General features: G+C 46.1%; 1 protein-coding gene across 1 annotated transcript in view; it reads right to left on the bottom strand.

Moving 5' to 3' along the window:
- The window catches only part of WDR36 (WD repeat domain 36), a 54,034-nt gene extending 41,965 nt beyond the window's left edge, over positions 1-12,069 (bottom strand). The window contains exons 1-4 of the mRNA XM_074952944.1: positions 11,798-12,069; positions 5,195-5,222; positions 1,357-1,457; positions 759-876 (exon numbers count right to left, since the gene is read on the bottom strand). Of these exons, the coding sequence (XP_074809045.1) occupies positions 759-876; positions 1,357-1,457; positions 5,195-5,222; positions 11,798-11,974 (424 nt within the window). The 5' untranslated portion in view covers positions 11,975-12,069. The remainder of the gene's footprint in view (positions 1-758; positions 877-1,356; positions 1,458-5,194; positions 5,223-11,797) is intronic.
- Between the last annotated feature and the right edge of the window lie 533 nt (positions 12,070-12,602).

Below are 12,602 nucleotides of genomic sequence, written 5' to 3'. Positions count from 1 at the left end.
TCAGGCAACAGGGGTAGACAATTATTTCATGACAACAGAGACAGATTAAAAAAAAAGTTAAGTTTTTAGCTACTAAAACAAATTGTCAACACCACATGTCAAAATACACAAAGTAAATGCCTTAAATCAGAACTCTAAGAAGTTCTCAAGCAGGACTTTTCTTACTGTGCATATCTGTAAGTTTGCAATCATCATTGATGGAAATATTTTTTCATTGGTTTGTGCACATATGGTGAAATCAACATTTATCGATAAAAATCAAATCCTTTCAAACCTATTCATTCAAGAGCACAAAAGGCTACTGACAACTAAAAAACTTGGCACTTGATCTTTTTCTGCTGCCAAGAGAGCAAGCAATTTCCATGCCATACCCACTGTCAAAGATAAACGGACTGAAGAAATTTTAGGACTCCATATGACACCAAACTTCTTTCATCACAACTCTCATGAACAAAGGGAATGTTAAGAGATACCAGTTATCCAAGAGTAGAATTCTGCACCCACATGCTCCTCTCCAACCCTTTCTCCTCCCAAAGTCAATGGAGCTTTGAATGGGTGCAGGGATCCACCAACGAAGCTCACTGCAGGATCACGACTTCAAACATTAATGCAACAACTGTTTTATTTTGCCTTAAGAAAATTGAGAACTCTGCCATAAGCATTAAACAAATTGTCTTACATTATCAAATGCTTACTACTTTTATCACATACCACAGATACAATTTGGACAGTTACAGAATGAGGCAATAGTGACTCACCTTCTGATTGTACATCCCAAACAATAAGAACGTTATCAATATCCACAGAGATGACATGATCACCAAACGGCTGCAAAAGGCGAATTTCTCCTTTGTGACCGTCATATATATGAACCACCTATGATTTCAAAGTACACATTACTTAAGTAAAACCTTTTCACATATTGTAATATTTTAGTATATTACTTGAACGATAGCAACTACCTGTAACAGAAACCCGTTAATACACAACTTTATACTATATTTTATCTAGTAAATATGCACCTTTATTAATCCTCATTTATGATAGCTTCCTTGGTATGAGAAAGTGTACTTGGCAAATACTTTTTATCATAGTTTTAATTGTATTTTAACTTTTGTGTCCCGAAGATTATTTCTTTATCTTTATTTTATAAGTGTCACAGCCCAACCACTGTAGAATTTGTCCTTAAACCTTTTTTAACTTATCCATTGTTGTTATTGCTGAGCATTGTGAGGCTATTGTCCCCAAAACTCGTGAAATTAAATTACAATTGATATGAATAAGTGACTTAAGTAAGAAAACGTATCAATATTGGCTTAGTGTCTGGTCATTACACAATAAATAAGTTATAAAAACCTCTTTGTTCCGGGCAAAAGCATGGAGAAGATTGCCATATGAAGCAAAGACCAACATTCTGTCTGCTGCCAAACAAGTAATGTCTTGTAATAAAGCATTACCTATGAATAAAGAGGGAAATAAGTTTGACAATTTTCATTTTCACAATAAAAAAAGAATGTCTTACAACGTATCAACACATTCATGGTTGCACATTACCAACAAATAATTAAGGTACATCAGGAAGAAAAAATTATCCAATATTGTCTTTGGGCAACAAGTGGCTAAATTATGAGAAATGTTTTCCTAAGAATGAACACAATGAGAAACTATATAGGATACACTGCAAGTTATGGCATGAATTAACTTTTAAAATATGGCTGCATTATACATGACAGAAGCTACCCAAAAATAACATTTTCAAGACTCCTACAGCCCAAGAACAGCCTTCTTAAGAAAACTGAATGCATGTTAAGACTGGAGCATATAAAACAAGTGACACAAAAAAGTGTCAGCTATTTTTGTATTTGTCATTAAGTCTTGAGAGCTCCTAACGCTGCCTACAGTTAAGGTTGCTTGACACATCCCAATATAAAACCCCACTTTCACTGGCTAATATCTTTGTCAACCTTAAATCATTTGGACTGAAATTTTCCATGCTGAGTATCTGCTTCAGGTTGACTACTTCTTAAAAGTTTTAGCTAAAACAGTTCAGTTGTTTCCAAGAATGAGATTACTAGAACACACATTGTTTTGACTATCATAATTCTTTTCCCCCTACAATGGTTTCATCTGGAAGTTCTACTGCCCCATGCTTTGGAGCAGGGACTCAAAATCTGGAAGGTGGATGGGGTTAGCAGATTCAGTGGGGTGGGGTCTGGGTGTGGGGGGCTCAATGGGGGGGCCCAGGTGCTGGGGAATGGAGCTTGATGGGGTGGGGGTCCAGGTGCAGCTGGTTGGGGAATCAGTGGGACGGGAGTCTGAGTATGCGGGGCAGGACTTGTCAGGTCGAGGGTTTGATGGGCCTGCTTAACGGGGAAGCTCCAGCTGCTGCCGAGGGGATGCTGCACGCCAGGCTCCCACTTCCCCCATGATTCCCCTATCCCTGTTTCTTCTCTATCCTCCTCCCCTCACTCCCACATTCCCCTCCCCCTTCCTTCCCCACTGCATCTTCCCCCCCCCCTCACTCCCCCTTACCCAGCCCCACCGCAGGCACTCACTGTTGCACAGAATAGGAAACAGGAAGGCTCCCAGCACACAGAAGGGGAGCACGACTGGCACGAGGACCCAGAAGGCAGTGTTTAGCTGCAGAGTCAGCGGAGCCAACACAGCCTCCTTTGGCTGGGAAGCTCTGCGCTTGCAGAATGGGGGCTGGAGGGATGGTGTGCCTCTGCCATGCCTCACTTCTGTTTGGAGGGGGGCAATCCCCCCCCCAAAAAAAACTGCACCCATGGTTACCCCCCACCCTCCCGTGTGGATTCCCTTTGCTTCCCTGCCGTTTTCTACAGGGAAATGCAGGACGGGGGGGGCGCATTTTCTGCAGGCATGCAATTCCACAGAATCCTCACAGGAGTAAGAGAGACTGGGGAGGCAGAGTATGTGCACAGATATGGAGAGGACTGGAGCAGAGAGGGACAGTAATGGTCCAGGACATAGGAATAGAAGGAATTACTAGAGAACACTCCCCTCCACAATCCAGAGTGGAATCCAGGAGTCCTAAGTTTTTACATTCCTTTGCTGGCAGCAAATAGCTCTGAAACCCAATGGCAAAGTATTTATCATCCCCCATTCTAGTGACTAGCTCAGAAAGAAGACAACAGCCTTCTATTGTTATCAGTTATTATGGTAGCTCAAGTGATAGAAATCTGAACACTGAAACCTGCTGATGATGCAATCTGGGGGTAAATAGGTTCCACATGACAGAATTTCTGGGGTTTTTTTCTTTTTAATTCTAAGAAATATACATCCCAAAAAAACTACATTAAAAGAATGTTAAGGTTGCAAAGTCAAGCATTCAAGAGTTAGGAAATGCTACGGTGGCCTGTGTACCCTTAATTAGGATTTCAGCTGCATATATGCCTTACAGTATAGTCTAAGTATATGATCACATACTAGTTTTTTTCCCCCCACAGGACCTCTGCCTCATTCAGTAAACAGGATGGATGGGATTCAAGGAATTAATCAAGACTGTGTAGTTAATTTGTTGTCTACGAGACCCCTCCTTCATTTGCTGCAGGTGTTGGAAGATGTATAGTAAATGGGGTAGGAGACTGTAGTAAGAGGAAGGATGGTGCACTGTTAAGGCAGATGAATGCCACCCTGGGTAACTAGATTCTACCCCTGCCGTTGATACAGAGTTCATATGGGATAGTGGGCAAGTCACTTAAACCAAACTTTTCATGGTTGACCTCTTCTTGTATGTTTTTCATTTTCTGAGTGCCCAAAGTAAGACACCTGCACTGAGATTTGCGGAACAGCTGAGCACTCAAGTGCAAATGAAGTCAACTGGAGATGTGCTTTGAAAATATGAAGTACTTTAAAAATGCTGAGTACACTTTAAAAAAAAACCAAAACCACAATACACACACCTTAAGTGTCTCAAGTTGGACACCCGAAATTATTGGGCACTTTTGGCCTCAATCCTCTGTGCCTCAGTACCCCAACTGTAAAAACTGAGATACCACCACCACAACTCCTATAAGGGTGTTGTGAAGATAAATACATTAATGTGTTGAAGCACTGAGATACTATGGTAAGAGCTCCACAGAAATGGCCATGAGGGAATGAGTAAATCTGTTTTCAGTTCAGGGTTTGAATAGTGTGTTATGTAAGACTTGGGACTACAGTGAACATGTAGGTTAAGAAATCTTGAATATCTACCCATTCATAAAACTATTACCAGCAGGAGAGTGAGTTTGTGTGTGTGTGTGGGGGGGGGGGGGGCGGAGGGTGAGAAAACCTGGATTTGTGCTGGAAATGGCCCAACTTGATGATCACTTTAGATAAGCTATTACCAGCAGGAGAGTGGGGTGGGAGGAAGTATTGTTTCATGGTCTCTGTGTATATAATGTCTTCTGCAGTTTCCACAGTATGCATCCGATGAAGTGAGCTGTAGCTCACGAAAGCTCATGCTCAAATAAATTCGTTAGTCTCTAAGGTGCCACAAGTACTCCTTTTCCATTCATAAAACAGGGGTTCTGTGGAAAAATGTGTGATCATCTAATTAAAAAGACTTTATCATAACACATACCAAGGGCACAGAATTAAGGTTGCATGGGCAATCTTAATTCTGGCATTTCCTAACATTTAAGTGCTTGATTCTACAACCTTAACATTATTTTAATATACTTTGACATAGCTAGTTATAGATAAGATTTGCTTCCTATTACATGACTCATAGATACTAAGGTCAGAAGGGACCATTATGATCATCTAGTCTGACCTCCTGCACAACGCAGGCCACAGAATCTCACCCACCCACTCCTGCAAAAAACCTCTCACCTATGTCTGAGCTATTGAAGTCCTCAAATTGTGGTTTAAAGACTTCAAGGAGCAGAAAATCCTCCAGCAAGTGACCTGTGCCCCATGCTACAGAGGAAGGCGAAAAACCTCCAGGGCCTCTTTCAATCTGCCCTGGCGGAAAATTCCTTCCCGACCCCAAATATGGCGATCAGCTAAACCCTGAGCATATGGGCAAGATTCACCAGCCAGATACTACAGAAAATTCTTTCCTGGGCAACTCAGATCCCACCCCATCTAACATCCCATCACAGGCTATTGCAGACTGATGTGTTAGCTGTTTGGGGGTGGGGGGTGGGGGAATGTAATTTGCAGGATGTAGAACAAACTGTATACTTACTAACAGCAACTATACCAAGTTTCTTTACCTGTAAAAGGAAAAAAAAAAAAAAAAAAGATAGATCTTTAGTAGTTTTCTGCTCTGAATTTCCTACAAATACTAATCCAGCATTCTAGAAACATTAGCATTTGCAAATTCAGAACTATGCAGCAAAAGGGTCGTCATGGCTCTAAAGTGCAGGAGCTGACTAGAAACCAATGTGTAAAACCCCAGCAGAGACAGGGCCAAATACTACTCCCAGTCACTGAACGTCTTCATAATCATCTCATCTGGGAGACAAGATTTGCCTTCCCCAGCATGGAGCAGGTCCTTAACCTTAAGGCATGCCAAGATCCACAAGAAAATTCTGTGGATATCAAAACATCTGCAAAGGGCTGGTATATATGTACAAAGGTGCTGGGTGGCTAGATTCACATATGTCTTAGGCACCTAACTACCACTTCAGACACTCCCAGAATCCAACATTTAGGGGCCACTGAGATCCTCAAAAAACACGGTCAGCTGCTATCTAATTCTGTAGGCACCTAAGTCCCCATATGCCTACATTTCCACCATTAAAGTTCCTCAGGAATCAAAGTTTCTGCCAGCAAGCACATGGACAACTGCCTCAGTCTATGTCAGGGGTCTCAGACACATGGCCCATTCCTGCAGCCCGCCATAAGCGGCAACTCCACCGGCAGCCAAGTTCCCCTCACTCCCTGCTTCCCCCCCACCCCGCCCCGAGCGTGCCGCATCCCTGCTCCTCCGCCTAACTCCCAGTTCTTCTCTCAGCTGTTTGGCAGTGCTTAGGACTTTCCGGGGGGGGGGGGGGGGGGGAGAACATGGCACACTGAGGAGAGGAGACGTTGAAGAGGCGAGGCTGGAGCGGGGATTTGGGGAAGGGGTTGGAATGGGGGCGGGGAAGGGGCAGGAAGGGGCAGTGCAGGAGCGGAGTCTCATGGACTAGACGAGAAGTCTGAGGTATGAAGTTCAGCATGTATGGATTCTTTGCTGTGAGTAGTTAGGAAGAATGTTTGTTAAAAGTGGCAATGTATTTTGTACGAATAGTTACTTTAAAAAGTTCCTGCCATTACAGTTATGTCGATAGACATCAGTGTTACTGACCACCTAATAGTTACAGGTGTTTATATTTTATTAAAATGCCTCTTCACATTACAGATTTTAAAAAGTTAATACATTGACTTTTAATAGCATATTACATTACTCTTCATTTTTTTCCATTTTTGACTATACTTTTGTATTGTTGTATGAAAAGGTTTCAGTGATGAGGCTCTTGGGCCAATGTACTAGTCCTCATGTGGCCCTCATGGGGATTTGAGTTTGGGATTCCTGGTCTATGTGCCCAAATGCCTATCTCATGCCTAAGCCCCACTGGGATCCTCAAAGTGGTCCTCCACCTGTCACACCCACAGGGCTCCATCTAGTAGGCAGGCGTTCTCTGAGAGCACCCCTGTCAAATCATGTCAAACCATTCCTTTGTTCTTGACAAATCCATGTTGACTGTTACTTATCACTCGTGCAAATACAGACAGACATTTTCCTTTCCAAATTCAAACAAATGGACATCATACCAAAAGGACTGAAGGTAAAAAACCATTACAATCAACATACCACACAGACTATGGTGAGAGATTGTGCCACACACTCTCAAAGAAACTGTGGAACCACCTGACCAACATCCTATACAGCAAATAGGAGAAGATCAAGAATGAACTCTCAAAACTAGAAACTCTCTCTCTCAAAAAAAAAACCCAACCTTTCACACAAACTCCCTCACGGCTGGACTTTACAAAAACTAGACAAGCCATTTACAACACACACTTTGCTTCTCTACAGAGGAAAAAGGACACTAAACTATCTAAACTCCTACATGCCAAAAGGGGCCACAACAGTGGTTCCCTTAACTCACCCAACAATATTGTTAATCTATCCAGCTATACTCTTAGCCCGGCAGAAGAGTCTGTCCTATCTTGAGGCCTCTCCTTCTGCCCCACCGCCCCCACAAATATGATACAGTTCTGCGGTGACCTAGAATCCTACCTTCGACATCTCCGACTCAAAGAATATTTCCAACACGCCACTGAACAGAACACTAACCCACAGGAAGCTTCCTACCAACACTACAAAAAGAAGGATTCTGTGTGGACTCCTCCTGAAAGTCGAAACAACAGACTGGACTTCTACATAAAGTGCTTCCGCCAACATGCACGGGCTGAAATTGTGGAAAAGCAGCATCACTTGCCCCAGAACCTCAGCTGTGCAGAACACAACCCCATCCACAGCCTCAGAAACAACTCTGACATCATAATAAAAAAGGCTGACGAAGGAGGTGCTGTAGTCATCGCTGTAGTCATCGTGAATACGTCAGAATATGAACAAGAGGCTGCTAGACAGCTCTCCACCACCATATGCTACAGGCCACTATCCTTTGATCCCCCTGAGGAGTACCAAAAGAAACTACACCATCTGCTCAAGAAACTCCCTAAAGAAGCACAGCAACAAATCTACACTGTCACACCCCTAGAGCCCCGACCAGGGGTATTCTATCTGCTACCCAAAATCCATAAACCTGGGAATCCTGGATGCCCCATCATCTCAGGCATTGGCACCCTGACAGCAGGATTATCTGGCTATATAGACTCTCTCCTCAGGCCCTATGCTACCAGCACTCCCAGCTATCTTCGAGACACCACTGATTTCCTAAGGAAACTACAATCCTGTAGTGCTCTTCCAGAAAACACGATCCTAGGCACTATGGATGTAGAAGCTCTCTACACCAACATTCCACACAAAGATGGACTACAAGCCATCAGGAATAGCATCCTCGATACCATCATGGCAAACCTGGTGGCTGAACTTTGTCCCCACCCACAACTATTTAAGATTTGGGGACAACGTATACCTTCAAGTCAGCGGGACTGCTATGGGTACTCGCATGGCCCCACAGTATGCCAACATTTTTATGGCTGACTTAGAACAACGCTTCCTCAGCTCTCGTCCCCTTATGCCCCTACTCTACTTGCGCTACATTGATGACATCATAATCATCTGGACCCATGAGAAGGAGGCCCTTGAGGAATTCCACCATGATTTCAACAATTTCTACCCCACCATCAACCTCAGCCTGGACCAGTCCACACAAGAGGTCCACTTCCTAGACACTACAGTGCTAATAAGCGATGGTCACAAACACCACCCCTATACTGGAAACCTACTGACCACAAAACTTACATACCTGCCTCCAGCTTTGATCCAGACCACATCACACGATCCACTGTCTACAGCCAAGCTCTAAGATACAATCACATTTGCTCCAATCCTTCAGACAGAGGCAAACACCTACAGGATCTCTATCATGCGTTCTTAAAACTACAGTACCCACCTGCTGAAGTGAAGAAACAGATTGACAGATCCAGAAGGGTACCCAGAAGTCACCTACTACAAAACTTGCCCAACAAAGAAAGTAACAGAACGCCACTAGCCATCACCCACAGCCCCCAACTAAAACCTCTCCAGCGCATTATCAAGGATCTACAGCCTATCCTGAAGGACAATCCCTCACTCACAGACCTTGGGAGACAGGTAAGTCCTCGCTTACAGACAGCCCCCCAACCTGAAGCAAATACCCACCAGCAACTACACACCACTCAACAAAATCATCAACCCAGGAACCAAACCCTGCATCAAACCCCGGTGCCAACTCTGTCCACATATCTATTCAAGGGACACCGGATAGGCCCTAATCACATCAGCCACACCATCAGGGGCTCTTTCACCTGCACATCTACCAATGTGATATATGCCATCATGTGCCAGCAATGCCCCTCTGCCATGTACCTTGGCCAAACCAGACAGTCTCTACGCAAAAGAATAAACGGACACAAACCTGACATCAGGAATCATAACATTCAAAAACCAGTAGGAGAACACTTCAATCTCCCTGGTCACTCAATAACAGACCTAAAAGTGGCAATTCTTCAACAAAAAAACCTTCAAAAACAGACTCCAACGTGAAACTGCAGAACTGGAATTAATTTGCAAACTGGACACCATCAGATTAGGCCTGAATAAAGACTGGGAGTGGTTGGGTCATTACAAAACCTAAACCTAATTTCCCCCATACTAATTTCCCCCTACTGTTACTCACACCTTCTTGTCAACTGTCTGAAATGGGGCACTCTCATTACCACTTCAAAAGTTATTTTTCCTTCCTTGGTATCCTGCTGTTAATTGAATTGCCTCGTTCGACTGACCTCACACTTGGGAAGGCAGCTCCCATCTTTTCATGTATTTATACCTGCTCCTGTATTTTCCACTCCATGCATCTGATGAAGTGGGGTCTAGCCCATGAAAGCTTATGCCCACATAAATTTGTTAGTCTCTAAGGTGCCACAAGGACTCCTTGTTATCATCACCTTAGTATCTTCTAGGTGTTTGCAAATTGATTGCTTATTTGCTCCATTATCTTTCTGGGTACTGAAGTTAAACTGACTTGTCTATAATTCCCTGGATAATCCTTATTCCCCTTTTTATAGATTGACACTACATTTGTCCTCTTACAGTCCTCTGGAATCTCTCCCATCTTCCATGAGCTTTCAAAGATAATGGCTAAGGGCTCAAATATCAACTCAGTCAGCTCATTGAGTACTCTAGGATGTATTTCATCACGCCCTGCCAACTTGAAGACATCTAGTTGTCCAAGTAATTTTTAATTTATTTTTTCTATTTTAGCCTCCGATCTTACCTCATTTTTACTGGCATTCATTATGTTAGATGTCCAATTGTTACTAATCTTTTTGGTGAAAACCGAAACAAAAAAAGTCATTTAGCACTTCCGCCATTTCCACATTTTCTGTTACTGTCTTTCCCCCTCTCATTCAGTAATGGGTCTATCCTGTCCTTCCTCTTAGTTCTAATATAGTTGTAAAATATTTTCTTGTTACCCTTTAAATCTCTAGCTAGTTTAATCTCATTCTGTGACTTAGCCTGTCTAGTTTTGCCCCTACATGTGTTTTGCTTGTGTTGGGTTTTTTATACTCAATCTGACCTCAATCCCCCTTTTTGTGGGACTCTTTTTCTGAGTTTCAGATCACTGAAGATCTCCTGGTTCAGCCAGGATGGTCTCTTGCCATACTTCCTATCTTCCCTACACAGTGAATACATAATAAATGCTTGAGAAACTGCCAACTCTCTTGAACAGTTTTTCTCCTTAGACTTCCTTTCTATGGGATCTTGCCTACCAACTTCCTGAGTTTGCTAAAGTCTATTTTCTGGAAATCCATTTTCTTCAGTCTACTCTTTTCCATCCTACCATTCCTTAGAATCATGAACTCTATCATTTCATGATCAATTTCACCCAAGCTGCTTTCCACTTTCAAATTCTCAACCAGTTGCTCCCAATTTATCAAAAATCAAACCTAGAACACCCTCTCCCCTAGTAGCTTTTTGCCTCCAAAGCATTCCAAGAACTCTCATTTACTTATAAGTCCCTTTTTGTATGATTAGATTAACTCTCTGGATGATGTGGCCCAAGTGGGGCATCTGAGGAGAGTCAGCATTACAGCACAGAGGAAAATCTGCACAGATCTAGAGGAAGGTGCTATGGCACCCATACTGATCGTGGGAAACAGAGAAGCGGTGGGATTCCGGGCAGGAGGATACACAGCGCGGGTGTCACAGACTTATGCTTTGTTTTCACTTTTCCCTGCTTAAAAAGGTGGGTGAGGAGACCGGGGGGAGAGGGGAGTTATTGCAAGTCTTGTAAAATCCTAAATGGAAACAAGGCACCTTGTAGGTCAGGGGTGGGCAAACTATGGCCCGCGGGCTGGATCCGGCCCCTCAGGGCTTTGGATCTGGCCCGCACGATTGCCGCTCCTGTGGTGCCATGAGCCCCGTGTTGCTCCGCGAAGCGGCCAGCACCATGTCCCTGCGGCCCCTGGGGGAGGGGGGGCAGAGAGCTCTGCGTGCTGCACTTGCCTGTGGGTACCTCCCCCGAAGCTCCCATTGGCTGCTTCCTGGTGCGCACCATTGCCACCCCAGAGCCCACACCCTGAACCCCTCCTGCACCCCAACCCCCTGCCCCAAGCCCGCTCTTGCACTCCTGTATATCCCCCTGCCCTGAGCCCCCTCCCGCACTGTGTGCCCCCTCCTGCACCCCAACCCCCTTCTCTGAGCCCCCCTGTACACACCACACCCCTCCTCCGCCCTAACCCCTTGCCCTGAGCCCCTTCCCACACAGGACACCCCTTCCCACACACTGCACTCCCTCCCGCACCCCAACCTCCTACCCCAGCCCTACATCGATGGCCCTGCAAGCAATTTCCCCACCCAGATGTGGTCCTCGAGCCAAAAAGTTTGCCCACCCCTGCTGAAGGTGGAGGTAGCTGGGCCGCCAGACGGGGCGCGGCTTGTGTCGCCGGTGGGGCGGGGACTGGGGCGATCACGCATACTGCAGGACAGGAGTGGGCGTCGGAGCCCACGGGGGGTCACTCACGCTGCGGGGGAAAGGGAGGGGCCACATGATCCGGCGGGGCGGGAAGGGCTATGGGGGGGGTCACTCACGCTCAGGGGGAGGGGCAATGGGAGCCGGGGGGGGTCACTCACGTTGTAGGTGTGGAAGCTCCTCCCCGCGGCGGTGAGCAGGTAGAACTCGCGGTGGCGCTGGTGGTAGCGCAGCACGTGGGGCAGGTGGTTGGAGTAAAGGCCGAGAGCGCGGAAGCCCGAGAAGAGCGCGCTGCCCCCGCCGGGGGCCGCCCGCACCGCGCTGCCCGCATGCGACATCCCCCAGGCTGGGCCGCCGGCGCCCTCACCCACAAAAGCACGCGTCCGTCCCAGAGCGCTGCGGAAACAGCCCCACCCCTTCCGGCGCCACCGGCTCGTAGCAACGGCCCAGCGGCCCCGGAGCGTCCACGAAAGGGGCCCCCCCTACGCCTGCGTCTGCGCGCTCCGAGTTCCGCCTTCCGCGATGGGGGGGGAGAAAGACTCCCTCCACAGCCGATCGCGTCTGCGCAGGCGCTGCCCCCTGCCGGCGACTGGTTTCTTGTCGAGCTCCACGTGCCGTAGCCAGTGTTCACGTCACCGCGTTCTCTGAGGTGCGCAGTGGCTCGGGTGCCTCGGCGTCCCGATATTTAGTTGCTTGTCCCGCGGCCCGACCGATGAACGTCCGGACGCCATTTGTCCTGATATTCTGCTTCGGCAGCTCTCCAGCTTTTTCTTTTCTTTTTTTTTTTTTTGCTTGGGGCGGCAAAAAACCTAGAGCTGGCCCCGGGGGGCGGGGAGCCTGTGGCTGCCCCCCGATGTGTCCCGATATTTTGTTTTTGTCATCTGGTCACCCTAACTCCAGTGCACCCAGCCCTGTGGCTCCTGACACCGTTTCGTAGAATATCAGGGCTGGAAGGGACCTCAGGAG

The sequence above is a fragment of the Natator depressus genome, chromosome 5, assembly GCF_965152275.1.
Source record: "Natator depressus isolate rNatDep1 chromosome 5, rNatDep2.hap1, whole genome shotgun sequence".
NCBI lineage: Eukaryota > Metazoa > Chordata > Testudines > Cheloniidae > Natator > Natator depressus.
Note: the sequence above shows the minus strand (reverse complement) of the source record. Positions and strands in the feature narration are given on the sequence as shown.